Genomic DNA, 21,886 nt, shown 5'->3' on the forward strand with positions numbered 1-21,886 from the left:
GATTGCCCTGCAGCACCGGAAAGCCGGGAAAATCAAGCAGTACAGTAACTATGGAGTCGGGTGGGTGCAATATATACAGGACACATATGCCAGCTTGCTGCCATTCCTACAAAAACCAAGATGCACCTGTTTATTGTCAAGTCTACATGACATGCCTTGAAATGAACTTGGGCCCAGTCTGAGTGAAAAGCCACAGTTATCACCGGAGTGACACACAACCACATAGCTGCATTGGAAGGATGTAATCTCATCCAGACAGCTGATTGCAAGGCACACGCACAGGTCACATGGAATGTCAAATGTACATATCAAACACATTGCGATGAAGGGGAACACGTGACAACACAAACACACAGCCATTGAGACACCGAAGACATGTATGCCTGGGAAACACGATGTCTGATGCACACTACAGCCGTGGGAATCCACATGGGGCATGGTGTGAGTAGATGTGGTCCATGCCCATAGCCACACAGACTCATGTTGGACGCACCAACAGCAGATGCAGTTGACGGAACACTGATATCAAGGTCATGTGAACACATGACACACACCTGACATAGTCACGAAGGGGCACGCTGATCGTGACATGTCAGTTGATGGAGTGTCCCTGTTCCTGCCATCAGGAGACAGGTGCGGGTGTTGATGACTGTGCCATCCCACTGCTGCTGTGCATGACACAGTTGGACTACAGACACACATGTGGCAAATGTCAAGGTGATGTGTACCACATATTGCACCATCACAAATGACATGTGTCCACAGGTCATCACACATCAATTGTGCAACTAGATGAGATGACCTGTGCAATATCACTGGCTAACACACCTAGGGCCTGCACATGACAGTATGCAATGACAAGTACATGATGGACATCCTTCCGCGACTCGCAGCCCTCCATTCCTGGCATGTGTATGCCTGTATTACCATTGTAAGCGTGTGAAATGCGTACCCGTAAGTGTACGCACTAGTAGTACATGTACGGGTACGTGTAGTACTAGTGCCTACACGTACGTGTAGGCACTAGTAGTACACCTACGTGTACTACCAGTGCCTACACGTATGTGTACAACTAGTGCGTACACGTACATGTACGTGTACTAAGGTAGTACACGTACGTGTAGGCACTGGTAGTACACGTACGTGTACAACTAGTGCGTACCCATAAGGGGATCGCACTAGTAGTACACGTACCCGTACGTGTACTACCAGTGCGTACCCGTAAGGGGATCGCACTAGTAATGCACGTACCCGTACGTGTACTACCAGTGCCTACACGTACGTGTACAACTAGTGCGTACACGTACGTGTACGTGTACTAAGGTAGTACACGTACGTGTAGGCACTGGTAGTACACGTACGTGTAGGCACTGGTAGTACACGTACGGGTACGTGTACTACTAGTGCGATCCGCTTACGGGTACGCACTAGTTGTACACATACATGTACTACTAGTGCGATCCCATTACAGGTACGCACTAGTTGTACATGTACGTGTACTACCAGTGCCTACACGTACGTGTACAACTAGTGCGTACACGTACGTGTAGGCACTGGTAGTACACGTACGTGTACAAGTACGTGTACGCACTGGTAGTACACATAGGTGTACTACCAGTGCGTACACGTACATGTACTAAGGTAGTACACGTACGTGTACGCACTAAGGTAGTACACGTATGTGTACTACCAGTGCGTACACGTACGTACGTGTCAAACGCTCTGTGCAACTGGTGCTGTAGGGGTACGTGTGAAACGCACCGTACATGTGTGTGGATTTCAAAATACATAGGGGACACATAAGGGACAAGTATTAGGCCCTAAATGCATGCTGGTTGTCATGGATACCGAGTTTTCAGTTCAAATTTTTCCATCAATGTTGCAAAGTGGTTGTTGACTTGACATGATGCTCAAAGTTTGAACAATGCTAATGCTGGCACTGGTGTATGTTTAAAGGGATTGGAGTAAACGTAAGATGCAAATGATTCTGACCAATCACTATGTACTCCTAAAAATGAATGCCCCTCAGCAAGACAGATATAAGGCAGCTAGAACCATTGAGAGGGCACTTGCCTGCACAACGTTCCTGTCGACAACATTGCTGCTGTCTCTGCTTCCCTGTACCATGTCTCGTGCTGTGGAGAGGCCCAGCCATTCACCCTTGAGGAGAATGAGGCCTTGCTGGACGTCATCCTCCCAAAGTACACCAGCCTGTATGGGAGACCAGGGGAGCAGGTGAGTGCTGAGTCTACTACCTTTGCCTATGCACCTGTTGTGTGACTGTCAATATTGTGTCCAGGTGGGACTGACATGCAATGTTGTTTAGAGTGTGTCCCGGGGGGGTCATGCTTAAGGCTCTCATACAGAGCATCATGTAGTTCCTGTGTGCACTCCTCACTTGCATAGTGCTTACAGTGACTTTCACTGCATAGTGCATGACACATTCAGCCTGGCAAATCCTTGGGGGCTTTTGTTCCTGTTGTCCTGAGGTGATTCAGTGTTCCCCCCGGTGTGACAGGTGACTGTACCCACAGATGTGTATGAGTTGAGTGGACCTGTGGTGAGAGTGTCCAAATGATGTGTACGACCTCATGGACATTGATGTGTGTGAATGTTCCTTGTCATGTGTCTGAGTGTCTATGTGAAGTGTTGCACCACCGCTGCATGTTTGAGGCTACAGATCTACCCATCTGATGTGACAAGTGAGCCGTGCTTCGTGTCTGACTTGCAGAGCTAGCACCACACCTGTGACTCCCCACTGGCAAATGGCACACGTGCAGAGTGAGGGTTGTATCCGCTGTTGTCAATGACAGGCCAGTGATCTGTGGCTGGGTGTGTCTGTCTAGTCTGCTGAGGGTGCGTGGCCATCAGCCTGCTGTTGCATGTGCTGCACAGTGTGTGGCATGTTCATTGAGTGTGTTGCACCCCTCATGCCACCTTTAGACGTTCAATGCCATGTACTGCATTGGCGCTTGCACACAGGCCAATTTCATGTTGTGAATGAGGCTATTCATGTCAGCATCCTATGCCCTGTTCAACATTTCAAAGATGTTCTAATGTGTGTTTCTGGGACATGGAGCAGGTGTATTGATGTTCTGTCACGTTCTCATCCTGACAGGTAACTGCCTATGAGAAGGGGGAGATATGGACCAGCATGCATGACCAATGTTGTGGCCTCAGACATGATGTGCATGAGTGTAAGATATATGACGGTTGAACATGGGACAGTCAGCTCATTCCAGGACCATGGAGCAGTGTGCCCGCTACAGTCCCCTGAGACACCCTGGCCTCCTAATCATGTGTGTCATCCAACACTGTGCACACTCTCGGTGTGTTCTGCATAGGTCTGCCTCTGTGGCATTGTTCCCTGGACTTGTTTGTATTTTGCTAATGTGTGCTACATGTGTCCACTGGACAGGGATACACCATTTTGCTTGTGCATACTCACACTGGGCAGTGCCTGTGTGGCTATTCAAAACAATCTGTTGATGGCTGTTTGTCACAAATATGTGTTGCCAGCCCCACGAGGGGATGTGGTATAAATGAAGCAATTTTTCAAGCACAGTTGTTGTAACCCTGAATAAGAGGTGTCACTTCTTGATCTGTATCAATCACATTTACTCAGGTATTGGGGGGGGGGTGCGGGAGAGGCATACATGTGCAACCCTGATATTTCATTGCCAGGTCTGACTTGTGTGTGAGAATTGCCTGGGCTAAAATACACTGTGCAGTGCCCCTGTGATGCTGACCAGTGCTTAATGTACGTGCTTTGCAGCCTGTGTCATTTTTTTTACCAACAAGAATCCTGCTCATACATTTTTTGCACGTGTGTGGTTCTGATGCAACGCAGTTTGAACTTTGTGTGCTGACATCTGTGTGTGCATTCTGGCTTGCCATGAGGGTGTCCCCACAGTACAGCTGGTCTTTTTTACCACCCAATTGCAGGCCCATTAGTTTATGCATTGTCCTGGGTGTGGACATGTGTGCCACTCCAGATGACAGGCAGTAGGTCATATGTGTAGCTAACTGTGTAATCAGGTGACGGATGGCCTGGTGACAACTGACATGATTCAAGTTGTTACTCTTCATAAATTGTACCTTGGCACTCACAGCACTTGTCAACAGTTGTTCATGTTTAAAATGTGGAAAATTGATGATTTGAGTTAAGAACACTGATGTGCCTGCATGTAATATGTTGCACAAGGCAGTGCATACAAAAGTACATTGACACTGTCATTGAATAAGCTGGCACCTTTTCAAAGAAGCCACTGTTCTAAATAAATGGTGTTGCAGATTCTCCATATACATGTTCCCACGGTGGTCTTGATTTTGTGAGACTCCTTAGTTGTCGGTGATACAAACTAACGAGTGCCAAGACATCAAGACCTCCGTGGGCCCATGTATATGTAGTTTCATAAACACCATCTATTTCTAACAGTGGCTCCTCAGAAAAGGTGCCAGCTTCTTCAATGACAGTGTCAATATACTTTTGTGTGCACTGCCTTGTGCGACATATTGCATGTAGGCACATGAGTGTTCTTTTCACGAAATGGCCAATTGGCACATTCCAAACATGTAGATTGGGTAAAGTATTGTGAGTCGCAAGGAATCATCATTTGTTCGTTTTGTGTTCCAAAGGACTTGCAGGTTCTCAGTGTGGTGACACCTTGAGTATTGGGGTGTGTTAGTTTACCTTGAGTGCACCACTACTGTTTCTTTCAGGGTAAACAAGAGGTGTCATAAATTCATTGAATTGCTGTGTTCACCGGTTCACAGACACTAACTTCTCAGTGTATTTCTCATTCAAGTTGTGGCCCTTTGTGTATTTATTTTCCTGGTGTCCAAGTGGCATGGTGGGTCTACCAACTGGGCAGTACAGGGCTTACATATGTGCGGAGTAACCTAGCTGTTACTCATGATGCATTGCCTGATATGCACTGTGACCAATTGTTCTTGTGCTCATCAGTCAGATGTATACAGGTGACTGATGCTTTTTTGTTTCTTCTCCTTGCCCACAGCATCATCATCCACAAGCGAGGGAGACACCTGCATGGACCTTGAGGAGGGACACAGCGACAGTGCCACCAGTGCTGTGGAGGCAGAAGGAGCCAGTGGCACAGAGGGCGAGGGGAGTCAGTCGGAGGACCTGTCCGGAGGCGAGAGCATGTACGACACTGACGGGTCCCAGGCTGACATCCTTGAGGCGGCGGAGGATGCAACAGCATCTGGCAGCATCCCACCATCTGTACCCGCCTCCTCCATTGCCGTCTCCGCCCTCCCAGTTGCTCCCGTCTCTTCTGTCCGTGCAGGGTCCCACCGTGTCGCCTTCGGACCAGGCACCGCAGCCCCTGCCCCTGTCACCCCTGCTGCCCTCAGTGAGGAGTCTGTGGACACACTGCGGCAGTTGCAGGTTGGTCAGGCATCGATGCTGCATGTCCTCCATGAACACACTAGACTGCTCACACAGTTGGTGTCGTTTGTGGAGGGCATGTCATCAACGATGACTGATCAACGCAGGTTTCTGCGGTCCATAGACTCCTCACTGACGGAAGCAGTGTCTCTCCTGCGGCGCTCCGTCCCCCCCCACCCCGGACCCATCCACACTGCCCTCTCCCATGCCTGACCAAAGCACACAGAGACAGTCACAGGCACACACCCCAACAGACACATCCAGCACACCCCCAAGTAAGGCACAGCGCACACCTCCTGGCACGCACACTCAGGGGGATGTAGTCACACCCACAGGGTCTGGGGGCAAACGGCACACACGCAGCCACAGTCAGAGTCCGCAGTCCTCACAACTCACTTCCTCCAAAACCACTCCCCTTAGCTCCCCTGCCAAAGTGTCACCCATGGCTGGTCTGTCCTTTAGCCCCACTGTGGCACCACCCCGCAAGCAGGTAAGGAAGTCCCCGGGCAGGGGAGTTGAGTCCACCCCCATGTCCACCCCCTTCCCCAAGAGCGCTGCACCCCATCCCTCGCCCCCCCCTCCGTTGTCCCTGGGGTTTCTTCCGGTGCAGGGGTTACTCTGGACGCCCTGGCAGCAGTGTGCAGCGACGTGCTAACATCCACCTTTGGCGCTGCCCCACCCCCTGTGTTGGAGACGTCCAGCCCTGCACCCACCACACCTACCCAACCCACTCCTGTCTCTGTGGTGCAGTAGGGTTAAGGCAGAGCCTTCCCACCTGACACAGAATGCTTGGGGCCCTTCCAGGTCTGATCTGAGCCAGGAGCAGAAAATCTGCCCCTCTCTTGAACCCCTCAGAAAGCAAGCTGCTGATGAGGCTGCTGGGAATGCTAGTGGCACCCATAAAGTTTATTGGGATGATGGACTCCTTTACTCAGAGAGTAGAGACCCCAAGCCTGGTGCATCCAGGAGGTTGGTTATACCTCTGAAGTTTAGGGGCTTTCTATTGACACTAGCCCATGATATTCCCCTAGCAGGACACCTGGGCCAGGACAAGACTTGGGACAGAATTGTCCCTCACTTTCACTGGCCCCACATGTCTGAAGACACCAAGGAGTTTTGTCGCTCCTGTGTGACCTGCCAAGCCAGTGGCAAAGAAGGTGGTACTACAAAGACCCCCCTGATACCACTACCTGTGGTGGGGTGCCCTTTGAAAGGGTAGGGATTGACATTGTTGGTCCCCAAACAGCATATGGTCACAGATTTATACTGGGGGTGGTGGATCATGCCACCAGGTACCCAGAGGCAATTCCCCTAAGGACCACTACAGCACCTGTGGTGGCAAGAGCTCTCTTGAATGTGTACTCAAGAGTAGGCTTTCCAAAGGAGGTAGTATCTGACTGGGGTGCAAACGTCATGTCTAGTTACTTGACTGCTATGTGGAAGGAGTGTGGAGTGAACTACAAGTTCACCACACCCTATCACCCACAATGCAATGGTTTAGTTGAGAGATTCAACAAAACCTTAAAGGGCATGATTAAAGGACTCCCAGAGAAGCTTGGCGAAAATGGGACCTACTCTTGCCCTGCCTTTTATCTGCATACAGGGAGGTGCCTTATAAGGGGGTTGGTTACAGCCCATTTTAACTTTTGTTTGGTCACCCTGTCAGGGGTCTATGTGTTTGGTGAAGGAAGGATGGAAGTTACCTCTCAAGCCCCCAAAGCAAGACATAGTGGACTATGTACTTGGTCTCTGCTCCAGGATGGCTGAGTACATAAAAAAGGCAAACAAAAACCTTGAGGCTAGCCAGGAACTGCAAAAAGCCTGGCATGACCAAAAGGCTGTACTGACTGTTTACCAGCCAGGACAGAAAGTGTGGGTGTTTGAGCCTGTGGCCCCAGCAGCCCTTCAGGACAAGTGGAGTGGCCCCCATACAATAGTTGAACAGAAAGGGAAGGCTACCTACTTGGTAGACCTTGGAATCCCTAGGGATCCCCATAGGGTACTTAATGTCAACAGACTAAAACCATATGGTGACAGGGCAGACATGGGCTTGCTCATGGCTACTGATGAAGGACAGGAGGAAGAGAGTGAACCACTCCCTGACCTGCTTTCTCAGAACCCTGATGATGGGTCAGTTGATGGTGTAGCCTTGGCAAGCAGCCTCACTGCCCAGCAACAAACTGACTGCAGAAAACTTCTCAGCCAGTTTAGACATATGTTTTCTCTGACTCCAAGTCAGACCACCTGGTGCACTCATGAAGTGGACACTGGGGACAGCCTACCTGTGAAGAATAAGATCTACAGGCAACCTGACCATGTCAGGGACTGTATAAGGACAGAAGTCCAAAAGATGTTGGATCTGGGTGTGATTGAACCCTCAGTTAGCCCTTGGGCTAGTCCAGTAGTCCTGGTACCTAAACCTCACACCACAGATGGCAAGAGAGAAATGAGGTTTTGTGTAGACTACAGGGGTCTCAATGCAGTCACTAGGACTGATGCCCATCCAATACTAAGGGCAGATGAGCTTATAGACACTTTGGCCTCAGCCAAGTTTCTAAGCACATTTGACCTGACAGCTGGCTACTGGTATATCACACTAGCTGATGATGCAAAGCCAAAGATACCATTTTCTACCCCTAGTGGGCACTATCAATTTGTGGTAATGCCCTTTGGTTTGAAGAATGCACCTGCCACTTTCCAAAGGTTGGTGAATAAAGTTCTTACAGGCCTGGAAGACTTTAGTGCAGCATATCTAGATGATATTGCTGTCTTTAGCTCCACCTGGGAGGATCACCTGGTCCACCTGAGGAATGTTTTGGAGGCCCTGCAAAAAGCAGGCCTAACTATCAAGGCTACTAAGTGCCAGATAGGGCAGAGTCAGGTTGTATACCTGGGGCACCTTGTAGGTGGAGACCAGGTTCAACCATTGCAGAGCAAAATCCAGACCATAATGGAATGGATTGCTCCAACTACCCAGACTCAGGTGAGAGCCTTCTTAGGCCTGACTGGCTACTATAGGAGATTTGTCAAGGGGTATGGATCAATAGTGACACCCCTGAATGACTTAACCTCTAAAAAGATGCCCAAAAAGGTTTGGTGGAAAGCTAGCTGACAAAAGGCATTTGATGACCTGAAGCAGGCCATGTGCACTGCCCCCATTCTGCAGAGTCCTGACTACTCCAAGAAGTTCATTGTCCAAACAGATGCATCTGAATTAGGGGTAGGGACTGTACTGTCACAATTGAATGATGAAGGTCAGGATCAGCCAGTAGCTTTCATAAGCAGAAAGCTGACCCTTAGAGAGAAACATTGGTCAGCCATTGAGAAGGAGTCCTTTGCTGTGGTTCAGGGCTCTGAAGAAGTTGAGGCCATACTTGTTTGGTACTCACATCCTTGTTCAGACAGACCATAAGACCCTTTTATGGCTAAAACAAATGAAGGGTGAAAACCCCAAACTGCTTAGGTGGTCCATTTCCCTACAGGGGATGGACTTTACAGTGGAACATAGATCTGGGAATAACCATGCCAATGCAGATGGACTCGCAAGGTATTTCCACTTAGAACATGAAGACTCAACTGGTCATGGTTAGTTTAATGTCCATGCATTTGGGGGGGGGGTTGTGTAGGAGAGTCAGATCTGCTTCACATGGGTACCCCCACTTTTTGCTGGTGTTTCACTGTTTTTCAATTCCTTGGGGTCCCAGCGATTCTACAGGCTCTAGGCCTTGTGTATAGTTCAGTCTTGGTTCTTATACCACTTTTTTGGTATATGGTTTGGTACGCCCCTAGGACCCAAACGTGTATTTGTGCTATTACTGATGCTTGCTCACTTGTAAATTAAGTACTTCAAACTCCAGTCCCATAAAGAGACTAGAGGGGTGTGCTTTATCTTAAATACATATATTTTAAATATATACCTGGTGTGGTTGTCCTTTCATTTGATCATTCAAGAGATTATAGACTGGTAAAACAAGCTGCTTTACATTCCTTCAGACTTAGCCTGAAGGCTGCTCTCCATAGCTACCACTAGGATAGCTTTCAATAAAGGTTGTCTTTAACCTATTCACCATAAGGGGTTGTTTAGACTGATACAAGGTGCCCACTAGAACTAGTGGACAGCATATATCAGGCCACCTTCTCACACACAGCATCTTTTAATCCTCTAGTAATTGAGGACTGTGAAGCACTTGAGTTTAGTCTCCACCTCTCACATCATTACACGTTTAGAGGTACCCTTCTATACAGAGCACTGGGCCCTAGAGGCCGTTTTCCATCACAACTAAGTAGTATACTAGAAAGGGGGATTTGTACTAACTCCTATACCGTTCTAGGAGATTTTAGTTATCAGCTTGAATTGCCCCTTGACCCAGACACCATCAATCTGCTTGATCTGATGATAGACAGAAATTGTGAGCAAATAGTTAAGGGTGCTACTCATCAAGCTGGTCACACTCTAGACGGCATTTTCCCAAATAATTTGCAGCTCTCCTTTACCAGGATCTTGCCATTAGTTTGGTCAGACCACTCAGCAGTCTTTTTTGAGCTCTCGGTGCCAGGCCGCACAGTACCAAATTTATCCATAAGTCACTCTCAGAAAAGAGCCTGGAATAAGATAAAAGTAGAGGAGCTACATCAAACAATAACTGATACTATGACCCCCCCATTCCCAGTAATCTGGATGAGGCAACCAGATCATACACCAAATGGCTAGATGCTGCAGGGGACAAACTTGCACCTGTAAAATGCCTCAGGCATAATAGACAGCATCCCTCCTCACCATGGTATTCGAGGGAACTGAGGGACCAAAGGTTGGCCTGTAAACACCTGGAACGAACTTGGAGGAAGGGATATAAGGAAAATGATAAAAAGGAATATGAAGCTGGTCTGGCACTTTATAAACAATTACTTAAAAACACAAAACAAGTTTTTATAGTAATAAAATCAAATCAGCCAAAAATTCTCCTAAAGAGCTCTTTCAAATAGTAAACTCTTTTGCTCATCCCCGTACTCCTCCCATTTTAGCCAGTCAAACGCTTTGTAACAATATCGCTCAATTTTTCTTTGAAAAAGTTAACAGTATTTTCCAAACTTTTTCAGATTCCGCTTCCAATACCAATATCAGGCCGATAGATGATCAGCAGATAAAGAACCCTAGTACTCTGACCTTCAGTACCTTTGCCTGCATCAACGTATCCGATGCCCACAAATTTTTGGAGAAAGTTCAATCAGGCTCTCCTACGACCCCTGTCCAAGCTCCATTTTAAAATTGGCAGCTGAACCTGTCGCAAAACAATTGACCTATATCTTTAACAACATGTTCCTGGACGGCTATTTCCCCATAGAATGGAAACATGCTTCCATTCTGCCTCTTCTTAAAAAACCCAACCTAGATGCGAGTGATCCCAATAATTTTAGACCAATCTCCAGGCTACCCCTTCCTGCCAAACTTATAGAAAGCAATCTGAACACTCAACTTAACACATTTTTGCAGGACTCACAAGCCCTTGATCCAACACAATATGGGTTTAGAGAGGGCCATAGTACAGAAACGGCGCTCCTAAAGTCCACAGAAGAAATTAGGACCATCTTGGATCAAGGGGGAAAGGCCGTACCTGTCGGCGGCTTTTGATACGGTCCATCATGCTTTGTTGATGGACCGATTGGACAAGTTAGGGATTAAAGACACTGCGTGGAATCTTCTTAAATCGTGTCTCATTGACAGAAGTCAAACAGTGACCCTGGATGAATAGAAAGCCAAATCTTTCTCCTTGCCATGCGGGGTTCCGCAGGGCTCATCATTGAGCTCGACGCTGTTTAGAGTCTATGTATCTTCACTGGCCCCCTTGATTCAGACCTTTGGGTTTACCCTAACGTCTTACGCTGATGACACCCAAATCGTGGTGACATTATTACCAGGAGACATACTTGATACTACATCTAGGTTGCAGGAATGTATGAAAGCTGTGGGAGTCTGGATGACTCCGAATTGCTTGAAGCTTAACTCCGGTAAAACGGAGGTAGTGCTCTTTGGTAACAATCTTACATTCTGGACTCCTAGTTGCAGGCCGGAAGAGATGGGAGCATTACCCACGCCAATCAAGTAGGTAAAAAATCCAGGAGTGTTGATTGACGATAATCGGAGTTTCAGGGACCAGGACCGTTGCCTCTTTTACTTTATTCATTCTTAAATCCTGCAAAAAAAATAATGCCTCCTCTGCCGAAGGATGCAGAGCAAACAGTAGTTTCTGCCCTTATAATGTCTAGATTAGACTATTGTAATAGTCAGTATCTCATGATCCATAAAGGATCGATGAACAAACTACGGATGCTGCAGAATGCAGCAGCCAGACTACTAACAGCTACACCAAAGTACAAGTCTATTTCTGATAAAATCAAACAACTTCATCGGCTTACAGTCAGTAAACGTACTCAATTTAAATCTCTGTGTCAGGTATTCAGAGCACTTCATGGAACCGGACCAGAGTTTTTACAAAAACACTTTCACAGGTACCTTCCTAAGAGAATACTGCGATCAGCCGATGCAAAACTCAATGTCCCTCGGATAAAAAAAAAAGCCACCTGGGGCGGTAGGAGCTTTACGGTCGATGCGGCTAAATCATGGAACGCTCTACCATTAGCCCTTAGACACATACCTAACCTTCTGTCTTTAAGAAAGGCCTTAAAAACATGGCTACTCTCTAACTGATCAGGTGCTTCGGCTCCCACCTTCTAGTCGACAGTTGGTCTTCTCATAGCGCCAGGACACCTTTGGGTATCAGTTTGCGCTCTATAAGCATAACTAACATTAACATAATGTAAATGACTGATGCAGTAATTAATATGCAGCTGCTACGGTGGTCTCTGCAGCACACTGGCCTCTGGAGGGTCCCGTGAGACCCTCGGGTTGTTGCTTATTTTACATAATGTAAATGACTGATGCAGTAATTAATATGCAGCTGCTATGGTGGGTCCTGCAACACATCGGCCCCTGAAGGTCCACTGAGACCCTCGTGTTGTTACTTATTTTAGATAACGTTTGACTGATGCAGTAATTAATATGCAGCTGCTACGGTGGGTCCCTGCAGCACACCGACCTCTGGAGGTCCCGTGAGACCCTCTGGCTGTTGCTTATTTTACATAATGTAAATGACTGATGCAGTAATTAATATGCAGCTTCTACCGTGGGTCCCTGCAGCACACCGGCCTCTGGGGTCCCGCGAGACCCTGGGTTGTTGCTAATTTTACATAATGTAAATGACTGATGCAGTAATTAATATGCAGCTGCTACGGTGGTCCCTGCAGCACACTGGCCTATGAAGGTCCCGTCAGACCCTCGGGTTGTTGCTTATTTTACATAATGTAACTGACTGATGCAGTAATTAATATGAAGCTGTTACGGTGGTCCCTGCAGCATACCGACCTCTGGTGGTCCAGTGAGACCCTCGGGTTGTTGCTTATTTTACATAATGTAAATGACTGATGCAGTAATTAATATGCAGCTGCTATGGTGGGTACCTGCAGCACACCGGCCTCTGACGGGGTCCCGTGAAATCCTCGGGTTATTGTTTATTTTACATAATGTTTGACTGATGCTGTAATTAATATGCAGCTGCTACATTGGGTCCCTGCATCACACCGGCCTCTGGACGTCCGGTGAGACCCTCGGGTTGTTGATTAATTACATAATGTTTGACTGATGCAGTAATTAATATGATGCTGCTACGGTGGGTCCTTGCAGCACACCGGCCTCTGGAGGGCCTGTGAGACCCTCAAGTTGTTGCTTATTTTACATAATGTAAATGACTGATGCAGTAATTAATATGCAGCTGCTATGGAGGTCACTGCAGCGGTAACTAGACATAATATTGAGAAAAAATATATAGAATGGACTGTATATCGAATCAAAAATACAGAATGGCTATAATATCGATTAGTGGTTAATAATATCGACATGCAGGTAAGTAATATCGACAGTCAAAATATCAAAGTACATAATATAGGCATTACAATATATCGAATTTTAAATAATATCGATTTGTATGTTAGTATATGTGTTAAAAGTGTATAATTAATTAAGTTAATGTTACTTTTAACATATTTTACAAATTGGATATTTTTACATTCTATATTTTAACAAACAATATTTTGTCTTCGATATTTTTGTACTTACCTGTTTGTAGATAGGGAGACGATATTTTGTACTTTGATATTTTGGCATCGAAATTATGTCCATTCTATATTTTGCTCGTCGATATTATATCAGTGATCCCCCTGCAGCACACCGGCCTCTAGAGGTCCTGTGAGACCCTCAGGTTGTTGCTTATTTTACATAACGTATGACTGATGCAGTAATTAATATGCAGCTGCTATGGTGGGTCCCTGCAGCACACCAGCCTTTGAAGGTCTGTGAGACCCTCAGGTTGTTGACAGGGTGAAGGGATTTGAACCCCTGTATAACATTTTGCGTCTTGTACTCTCAGGTGCAGAACACCATCTACAGCCGTGAGCGGAAGAGGACAGTGCTGGTCATCACGCACCGGCTCAGCACGGTGGAGTGAGCCAACAACATCCTGGTGATGGTGGGAGGTGAGATCAGGGAGCAGGGGCACACGAGAACCTGCTGGCCAGGAAGGGCTTGTACGAAGACCTGCTCCGAAAACAGCTTCACGGCTCCAACCAGGCCTCAGCGGATGGACAAGACACGAGCACCTGGTGCACAACTGCGCCTTGGAAACGGACTCCAGGCACTGCGATCACTACACTACGTACTGGTGAAAATGACAGTGGTGAGGTTTCTCTACAGAGCACAGGAACTACTTAAGAAGACTCCGGCTGTTTTTTATTTTTAAATGTTATGAAAAAAATACCTTTTTTCCAAAAGAAATTAAATTGAAAAACTTTGATGGTCATTATTTGGTATTTGGTACCAATGAGGGACTGTTATTTAGGTCGGTTGCCTTGAATGTTTTCAGTTATTCTCCCACAATAAACATATTCTTGCCACAAGAAAGTACTGACCTGTAGGCCCACCCTGGAAGGGCTCAGCCCTGGCACTTGGAATGGGCAACTGGTGTCCAGGGAGAGAAGCAGGTTGCCTCTTGTCCAAGCACAACCGACAGAGGTGGAACAGGGCTGCCACCTGGACAGTATTTTACAAGCCTGGCCTCTGGTTTTTAAAATTGGAAAAGACTGTGAAATCTGGTACCTTTTCTCTTTTGAAATATATACCCAAAACAGTAACCTCATGAGGAAGAAATTACTTATAAGTATTTGAAATCTGTTGAAAGCAAAGACAGGTAACTGGCGTTCACAAATAAGGGGCTGATTCTGATCCTGTATTTTATCCCCCCGTACGACTCGTACCTGTGAATTTTCCCATACGAATCGTACGAGTCCCATCCGACCCATGAAATACGAATCGTATGTGAAAAATACATATGAATCCGCCCCATGCTTACGAATTAGAGTCTGGAAAAGTTGTACGACACGGACCCGAAAACTTTTCCGTACAAATTGTAAAAATAGAGTCCGAACGTACAAGTACGATGCGGACCAGCTTACCGAATTACGATTTGTAAAGAAAACGTCCGTCTCGTACAAGGGGAATGACTTCCACATAAGCGATGGCGGTGTACGCACCGTACCTAGCAATGGCGGGGTACGCACCGTACATAAGCGATGGCGGTGTACGCACCATACCTAGCAATGGCGGTGTACGCACCGTACCTAGCAATGGCGGGGTATGCACCGCACATAAGCGATGCTGGTGTACGCACCGTACCTAGCAATGGCGGGGTACGCACCGTACCTAGCAATGGCGGGGTACGCACCGTACATAAGCGATGGCGGTGTACGCACCGTACCTAGCAATGGCAGGGTACGCACCGCACATAAGCGATGCCGGTGTATGCACCATACCTAGCAATGGCAGGGTACGCACCATACCTAGCAATGGTGGGGTACGCACCGAAGCGATGCCGGTGTACGCACCGTACCTAGCAATGGTGGGGTATGCACCGTACATAAGCGATGGTGGTGTACGCACCGTACCTAGCAATGGCGGGGTACGCACCGAACCTAGCAATGGCGGTGTAAGCACCGTACATAAGCGATGGCGGTGTACGCACCGTACATAAGCGATGGCGGTGTACGCACCGTACCTAGCAATGGTGGGTACGCACCGTACATAGCAATGGCGGTGTAAGCACCGTACATAAGCGATGCCGGTGTACACATCGTACATACACAATGCATGGGGGGGTTTGCCTGTACGACTCGTACCCCTGTACCGTAATGAACCACGAACACTGTAAAACAGCACAAGGAGGGTCTATTCGACTCGCACAACACCACAAAACACTGCACAAAAAATGGAAAGGACTGACCTGGACACAACCAAACAGGCAAACAGAGGGGCAAACTCACAACCACCCTTTATAACACACCCACCAAAAATTCAAACTGAGCCCCAACCACAAATTGACCTATAAAAAGGGCCCACACACACAAACCATGAGCCTTTGCAACAGACCCACTGCAGATAGACAGCACACACAAACAACTGCACCCATCCACCTTAACTTACACACCTTCACACAACCTCCTTCACACATACCCCCTCTTCACATTCAGACCCACACACCCACAACCATCCACACCCTCACCCCACACCATGCCCACAGACAAGAATCCAAAGTTCACAAGGGAGGAGCTGGAGATCCTTGTCAATGAAGTTATCAGATTCGAGCCACAGCTGTTTGGAACATTGGTCTGACAGACCAGCATAGCTGAAAAATCACGCCTGTGGCAGAGGATCGTCGATAGGGTGAATGCTGTTGCACTCATCAGAAGGACCAAGAACGATTGCCAAACCAGGTGGTACGATCTGCGGAGGTCTGTCAAGAGAAAAATGACTGAGGACTACGCCCAGAGCAAGATCACTGGAGGTGGGGCGCCCCGCAGACCAGTACATTACCATCCCTGGGAGGAGAAGGTGATGGGCATGCTTCCGCCGGTGGGAGTACATGGACTCCAAGGACTTCCAGAGCCAGGTGAGTACACAAACAACTTACGTAACAGGGGGGTAATGGCATCCACACCCCAACTACACCAAATGCACGCAACTTCCCCCAAGCCATCACCGGCCACAACCACTGTCAAAAACAACGCTAATGCCAATAACATGTGTATGCCCCATTGAGAAAGCAAGGCCATGATATGTCCCATGCTACACGAAGCACCAACCCAAGAATGGATGTCCGGTATGCAGGGAGGGTGGGTGGCACAAATCGCTTGTTTGAATTCCAAATCAGACCCAATTGCCCTCATCCCATATGTCCCAGCTACATACCCATGCACCATGCGCAATGCACAGGGATTGGGAAAGTACTGACAAGATAGCGCACACTCGGCCCTGGTGTAGGCAGCACAAGGCCCTCCTGTGACCAGTGCAAACACAAACACCAAGACAACAAGGTCAGATAGCTAGGATAGGAACTCACACTCACTGTCATGGAAGCATGCTCCATGGGGGGACAGCTACATCACCTGGGAGCCCCAGTGCCAAATCACACTACACCCACCAACAGGCCCTGTCACACACACCCCTTACACAAGCAAACACCATCAGGACAGGCAATGGATTCACCCACTGTCACAATGGACATGCAACACAAGACCAATACATAGCCGAAGAAGCACCCAAGCCGCTATTCAACATGTCAAAGACTCAGGAGAACATATCAATCTGTCCCCCGCAACATACCCATCCACAAGTGAACAACAATACCTTACCACCTTACCCGAACCTGCACCTCGCCCTTCTCAATGTCGGAGGTTTTAGGAGACAAGGGAACCCCGATATGTGAACCTGGGGTGATAATGAAGAGTTAAGAACAATGGTTCAAGTATGGCCCAAAAGGGTCCGATAGAAAAGGTGACCCAAGCAGGGTCACTTGATTTTTAAGAGAAGTGAAGTCAATTCCGTAGGGAGCAGGAGACAAAGTACGTAAAGGGTCCTGTAGGTCAAAATAAAACAGGTATTTATTTAAACAAAGTCAATTTTAGAGTGCTCACATAATAAGAAAGCGTGGTGTGAAATAGTGATAGTAGTTTTAAAAAGACATCGCATTGACAACAATATCGTTGTTGAATTCCATAATTGATCTTTACAACTTATAAGGAATTCATGTTGTGGGGTAGTCGACGCCTGTATTACCATTGTAAGCGTGTGAAATGCGTACCCGTAAGTGTACGCACTAGTAGTAAACGTACGGGTATGTGTACTACTAGTGCCTATGCGTATGTGTAGGCCCTAGTAGTACAGCTATGTGTACTACCAGTGCCTACACGTACGTGTACAACTAGCGCGTCCACGTACGTTTACTAAGGTAGCACTGGTAGTACACGTACGTGTACAACTAGTGCGTACCCGTAAGGGGCTCGCACTAGTAGTACACGTACCCATACGTGTACTACCAGTGCGTACCCGTAAGGGGATCGCACTAGTAGTACACGTACATGTACTACTAGTGCCTACACGTACGTGTAGGCACTAGTAGTACCCGTACGTGTACAACTAGTGCGTACCCGTAAGGGGATCGCACTAATAGTACACGTACCCATACGTGTACTACCAGTGCGTACCCGTAAGGGGATCGCACTAGTAGTACACGTACCCGTACGTGTACTACCAGTGCCTACACGTACGTGTACAACTAGTGCGTACACGTATGTGTACGTGTACTAAGGTAGTCCATGTACGTGTTGGCACTGGTAGTACACGTAGGTGTACTACCAGTGCCTACACGTATGTGTACGCACTAGTTCTACACGTACGTGTAGGCACTGGTGCGATCCCCTTACGGGCACGCACTAGTTGTACATGTCCGTGTACTACCAGTGTCTACACGTACGTGTAAAACTAGTGCGTACACAAACGTGTAGGCCCTGGTAGTACACGTACGTGTACAAGTACGTGTACGCACTGGTAGTACACGTACGTGTACTACCAGTGCCTACACGTACGTGTACGCACTAGTTGTACACATACGTGTACGCACTGGTAGTACATGTACGTGTACTACCTTAGTACATGTATGTGTACAAGTACGTGTATGCACTGGTAGTACACGTACGTGTACTACCAGTGCCTACACGTACGTGTACGCACTAGTTGTACATGTACGTGTAGGCACTGGTAGTACATGTACGGGTAGGTGTACTACTAGTGCGATCCCCTTACAGGTACGCACTAGTTGTACACGTGTGTGTACTACCAGTGCCTACATGTACATGTACAACTAGTGCGTACACGTACGTGTAGGCACTGGTAGTACATGTACGTGTACAAGTACGTGTACGCACTGGTAGTACACATATGTATACGCACTGGTAGTACACGTACGCGTACTACCAGTGCATACACGTATTTGTACACGTAAGTGTACTAAGGTAGTACACGTACGTGTACTACCAGTGCATACACATACGTACGTGTCAAATGCACTGTGCAACTGGTGCCGTAGGGGTACGTGTGAAACGCACCGTACATGTGTGTGGATTTCAAAATTACATAGGGGACACATAAGGGACAAGTATTAGGCCCTAAATGCATGCTGGTTGTCATGGATACCGAGTTTTCAGTTCACATTTTTCCATCAGGTGTCCTGGAAAAGTCAGTTGGCCACAAAATACAATGTTGCAAAGTGGTTGTTGACTTGACATGATGCTCAAAGTTTGAATGATGCATATGCTGTCACTGGTGTATGTTTAAAGGGATTGGAGTAAACGTAAGATGCAAATGATTCTGACCAATCACTATGTACTCCTCAAAATGAATGCCCCTCAGCAAGACAGATATAAGGCAGCCAGAACCCATGAGAGGGCACTTGCCTGCACAACTTTCCTGTCGACAACATTGCTGCTGTCTCTGCTTCCCTGTACCATGTCTCGTGCTGTGGAGAGGGCCCAGCCATTCACCCTTGAGGAGAATGAGGCCTTGCTGGAGGTCATCCTCCCAAAGTACACCAGCCTGTATGGGAGACCAGGGGAGCAGGTGAGTGCTGAGTCTACTACCTTTGCCTATGCACCTGTTGTGTGACTGTCAATATTGTGTCCAGGTGGGACTGACATGCAATGTTGTTTAGAGTGTGTCCCGGGGGGGGGGGGTCATGCTTAAGGCTCTCATGCAGAGCATCATGTAGTTCCTGTGTGCACTCCTCACTTGCATAGTGCTCACAGTGACTTTCACTGCATAGTGCATGACACATTCAGCCTGGCAAATCCTTGGGGGCTTTTGTTCCTGTTGTCCTGAGGTGATTCAGTGTTCCCCCCCGGTGTGACAGGTGACTGTACCCACAGATGTGTATGAGTTGAGTGGACCTGTGGTGAGAGTGTCCAAATGATGTGTACGAACTCATGGACATTGATGTGTGTGAATGTTCCTTGTCATGTGTCTGAGTGTCTATGTGAAGTGTTGCACCACAGCTGCATGTTTGAGGCTACAGATCTACCCATCTGATGTGACAAGTGAGCCGTGCTTCGTGTCTGACTTGCAGAGCTAGCACCACACCTGTGACTCCCCACTGGCAAATGGCACATGTGCAGAGTGAGGGTTGTATCCGCTGTTGTCAATGACAGGCCAGTGATCTGTGGCTGGGTGTGTCTGTCTAGTCTGCTGAGAGTGCGTTGCCATCAGCCTGCTGTTGCATGTGCTGCACAGTGTGTGGCATGTTCATTGAGTGTGTGTCACCCCTCATGCCACCTGTAGACGTTCAATGCCATGTACTGCATTGGCGCTTTCACACAGTACAATTTCATGTTGTGAATGAGGCTATTCATGTCAGCATCCTATGCCCTGTTCAACATTTCAAAGATGTTCCAATGTGTGTCTCTGGGACATGGAGCAGGTGTATTGATGTTGTGTCACTTCCTCATCCTGACAGGTAACTGCCTACGAGAAGGGGGAGATATGGACCAGTGTCGTCAGGGCCGTGAGGACTGCGGGGGGCGTGATTGCCAGCTGGACCAGGTCCGCAAGAGGTGGCAGGACATCCGGTGCTGGACCCGGTGGATCGCTCGGGACCAGCTCAAGCTCTCGCCTCCTCGCCCCCACGGCGGCCGCCGACACCTCACCACCCAGATGAAACGTGTCCTGGCGGTGGTCTTTCCTGACATCGATAGGCAGTTCCAGGAGAGACTGCAGCAAGGAGGGGGTAGGTACATGGCTTTTTGTAGTGTTATGTGTCGCCAGCTTTAGGAAGTGCTATTTTGCATGAATACACTCCCAGAGTTCATATGTGCAGTGCATTTTCTGTTCCCAAATGTCACCTGGGGATCTTTTTCATCCCTTCCTCTCCTTGACATGTGTCCCCTGGTGTGTGTGTAATCACATTTGCACATGGTCATCTAGGGTGCTAGTACATCTAAGTGCACATTGCTTTCTGCATCATGTGGGAGGGTGGTCTGTGACTTGTGTTGGTACCTTGCCTGTGCCATGACCTGTTCACTATGTTGGGGGTCCATAGTTGTCACTGATGCGGATTCTCAACATAGGAGTGTGAGCTTTCAACTGGACACCCTTGCAGCATGCATGACCAATGTTGTGGCCTCAGACATGATGTGCATGAGTGTGAGATATATGACGGTTGAACATGGGACAGTCAGCTCATTCCAGGACCATGAAGCAGTGTGCCCACTACAGTCCCCTGAGACACCCTGGCCTCCTAATCATGTGTGTCATCCAACACTGTGCACACTCTCTGTGTGTTCTGCATAGGTCTGCCTCTGTGGCATTGTTCCCTGGACTAGTTTGTATTTTGCTAATGTGTGCTACATGTGTCCATTGGACAGGGATACACCATTTTGCTTGTGCATACTCACACTGGGCAGTGCCTGTGTGGCTATTTACAACGATCTGTTGGTTGTTTGTCACAAATATGTGTTGGCAGCCCCACGAGGGGATGTGGTGTAAATGAAGCAATTTTTATAGCACAGTTGTTGTAACCCTGAATAAGAGGTGTCACTTCTTGATCTGTATCAATCACATTGACTCAGGTATGGGGGGGTGGGGTGCTGGAGAGGCATACATGTGCAACCCTGATTTTTCATTGCCAGGTCTGACTTGTGTGTGAGAATTGCCTGGACTAAAATACACTGTGCAGTGCCCCTGTGATGCTGGCCAGTGCTTAATGTACGTGCTTTGCAGCCTGTGTCATTTTTTTACCAACAAGAATCCTGCTCATACATTTTTTGCACGTGTGTGGTTCTGATGCAACGCAGTTTGGACTTTGTGTGCTGACATCTGTGTGTACATTCTGGCTTGCCATGAGGGTGTCCCCACAGTACAGCTGGTCTTTTTTACCACCCAATTGCAGGCCCATTAGCTTATGCATTGTCCTCGGTGTGGACATGTGTGCCACTCCAGATGACAGGCAGTAGGTCATATGTGTAGCCAACTGTGTAATCAGGTGACGG

At 47.8% G+C, this 21,886-nt stretch overlaps 1 protein-coding gene across 1 annotated transcript in view; it reads left to right on the forward strand.

Annotated features, from left to right (window-relative positions):
- The window catches only part of LOC146869740 (uncharacterized), a 507,514-nt gene that overhangs the window by 419,208 nt on the left and 66,420 nt on the right, over positions 1 to 21,886 (forward strand). The window contains exons 8-9 of the mRNA XM_085640288.1: positions 11,675 to 11,861; positions 13,891 to 13,964. Of these exons, the coding sequence (XP_085496414.1) occupies positions 11,675 to 11,861; positions 13,891 to 13,964 (261 nt within the window). The remainder of the gene's footprint in view (positions 1 to 11,674; positions 11,862 to 13,890; positions 13,965 to 21,886) is intronic.

Source organism: Triturus cristatus, chromosome 1_1 (genome assembly GCF_964204655.1).
Source record: "Triturus cristatus chromosome 1_1, aTriCri1.1, whole genome shotgun sequence".
Taxonomy (NCBI): domain Eukaryota; kingdom Metazoa; phylum Chordata; class Amphibia; order Caudata; family Salamandridae; genus Triturus; species Triturus cristatus.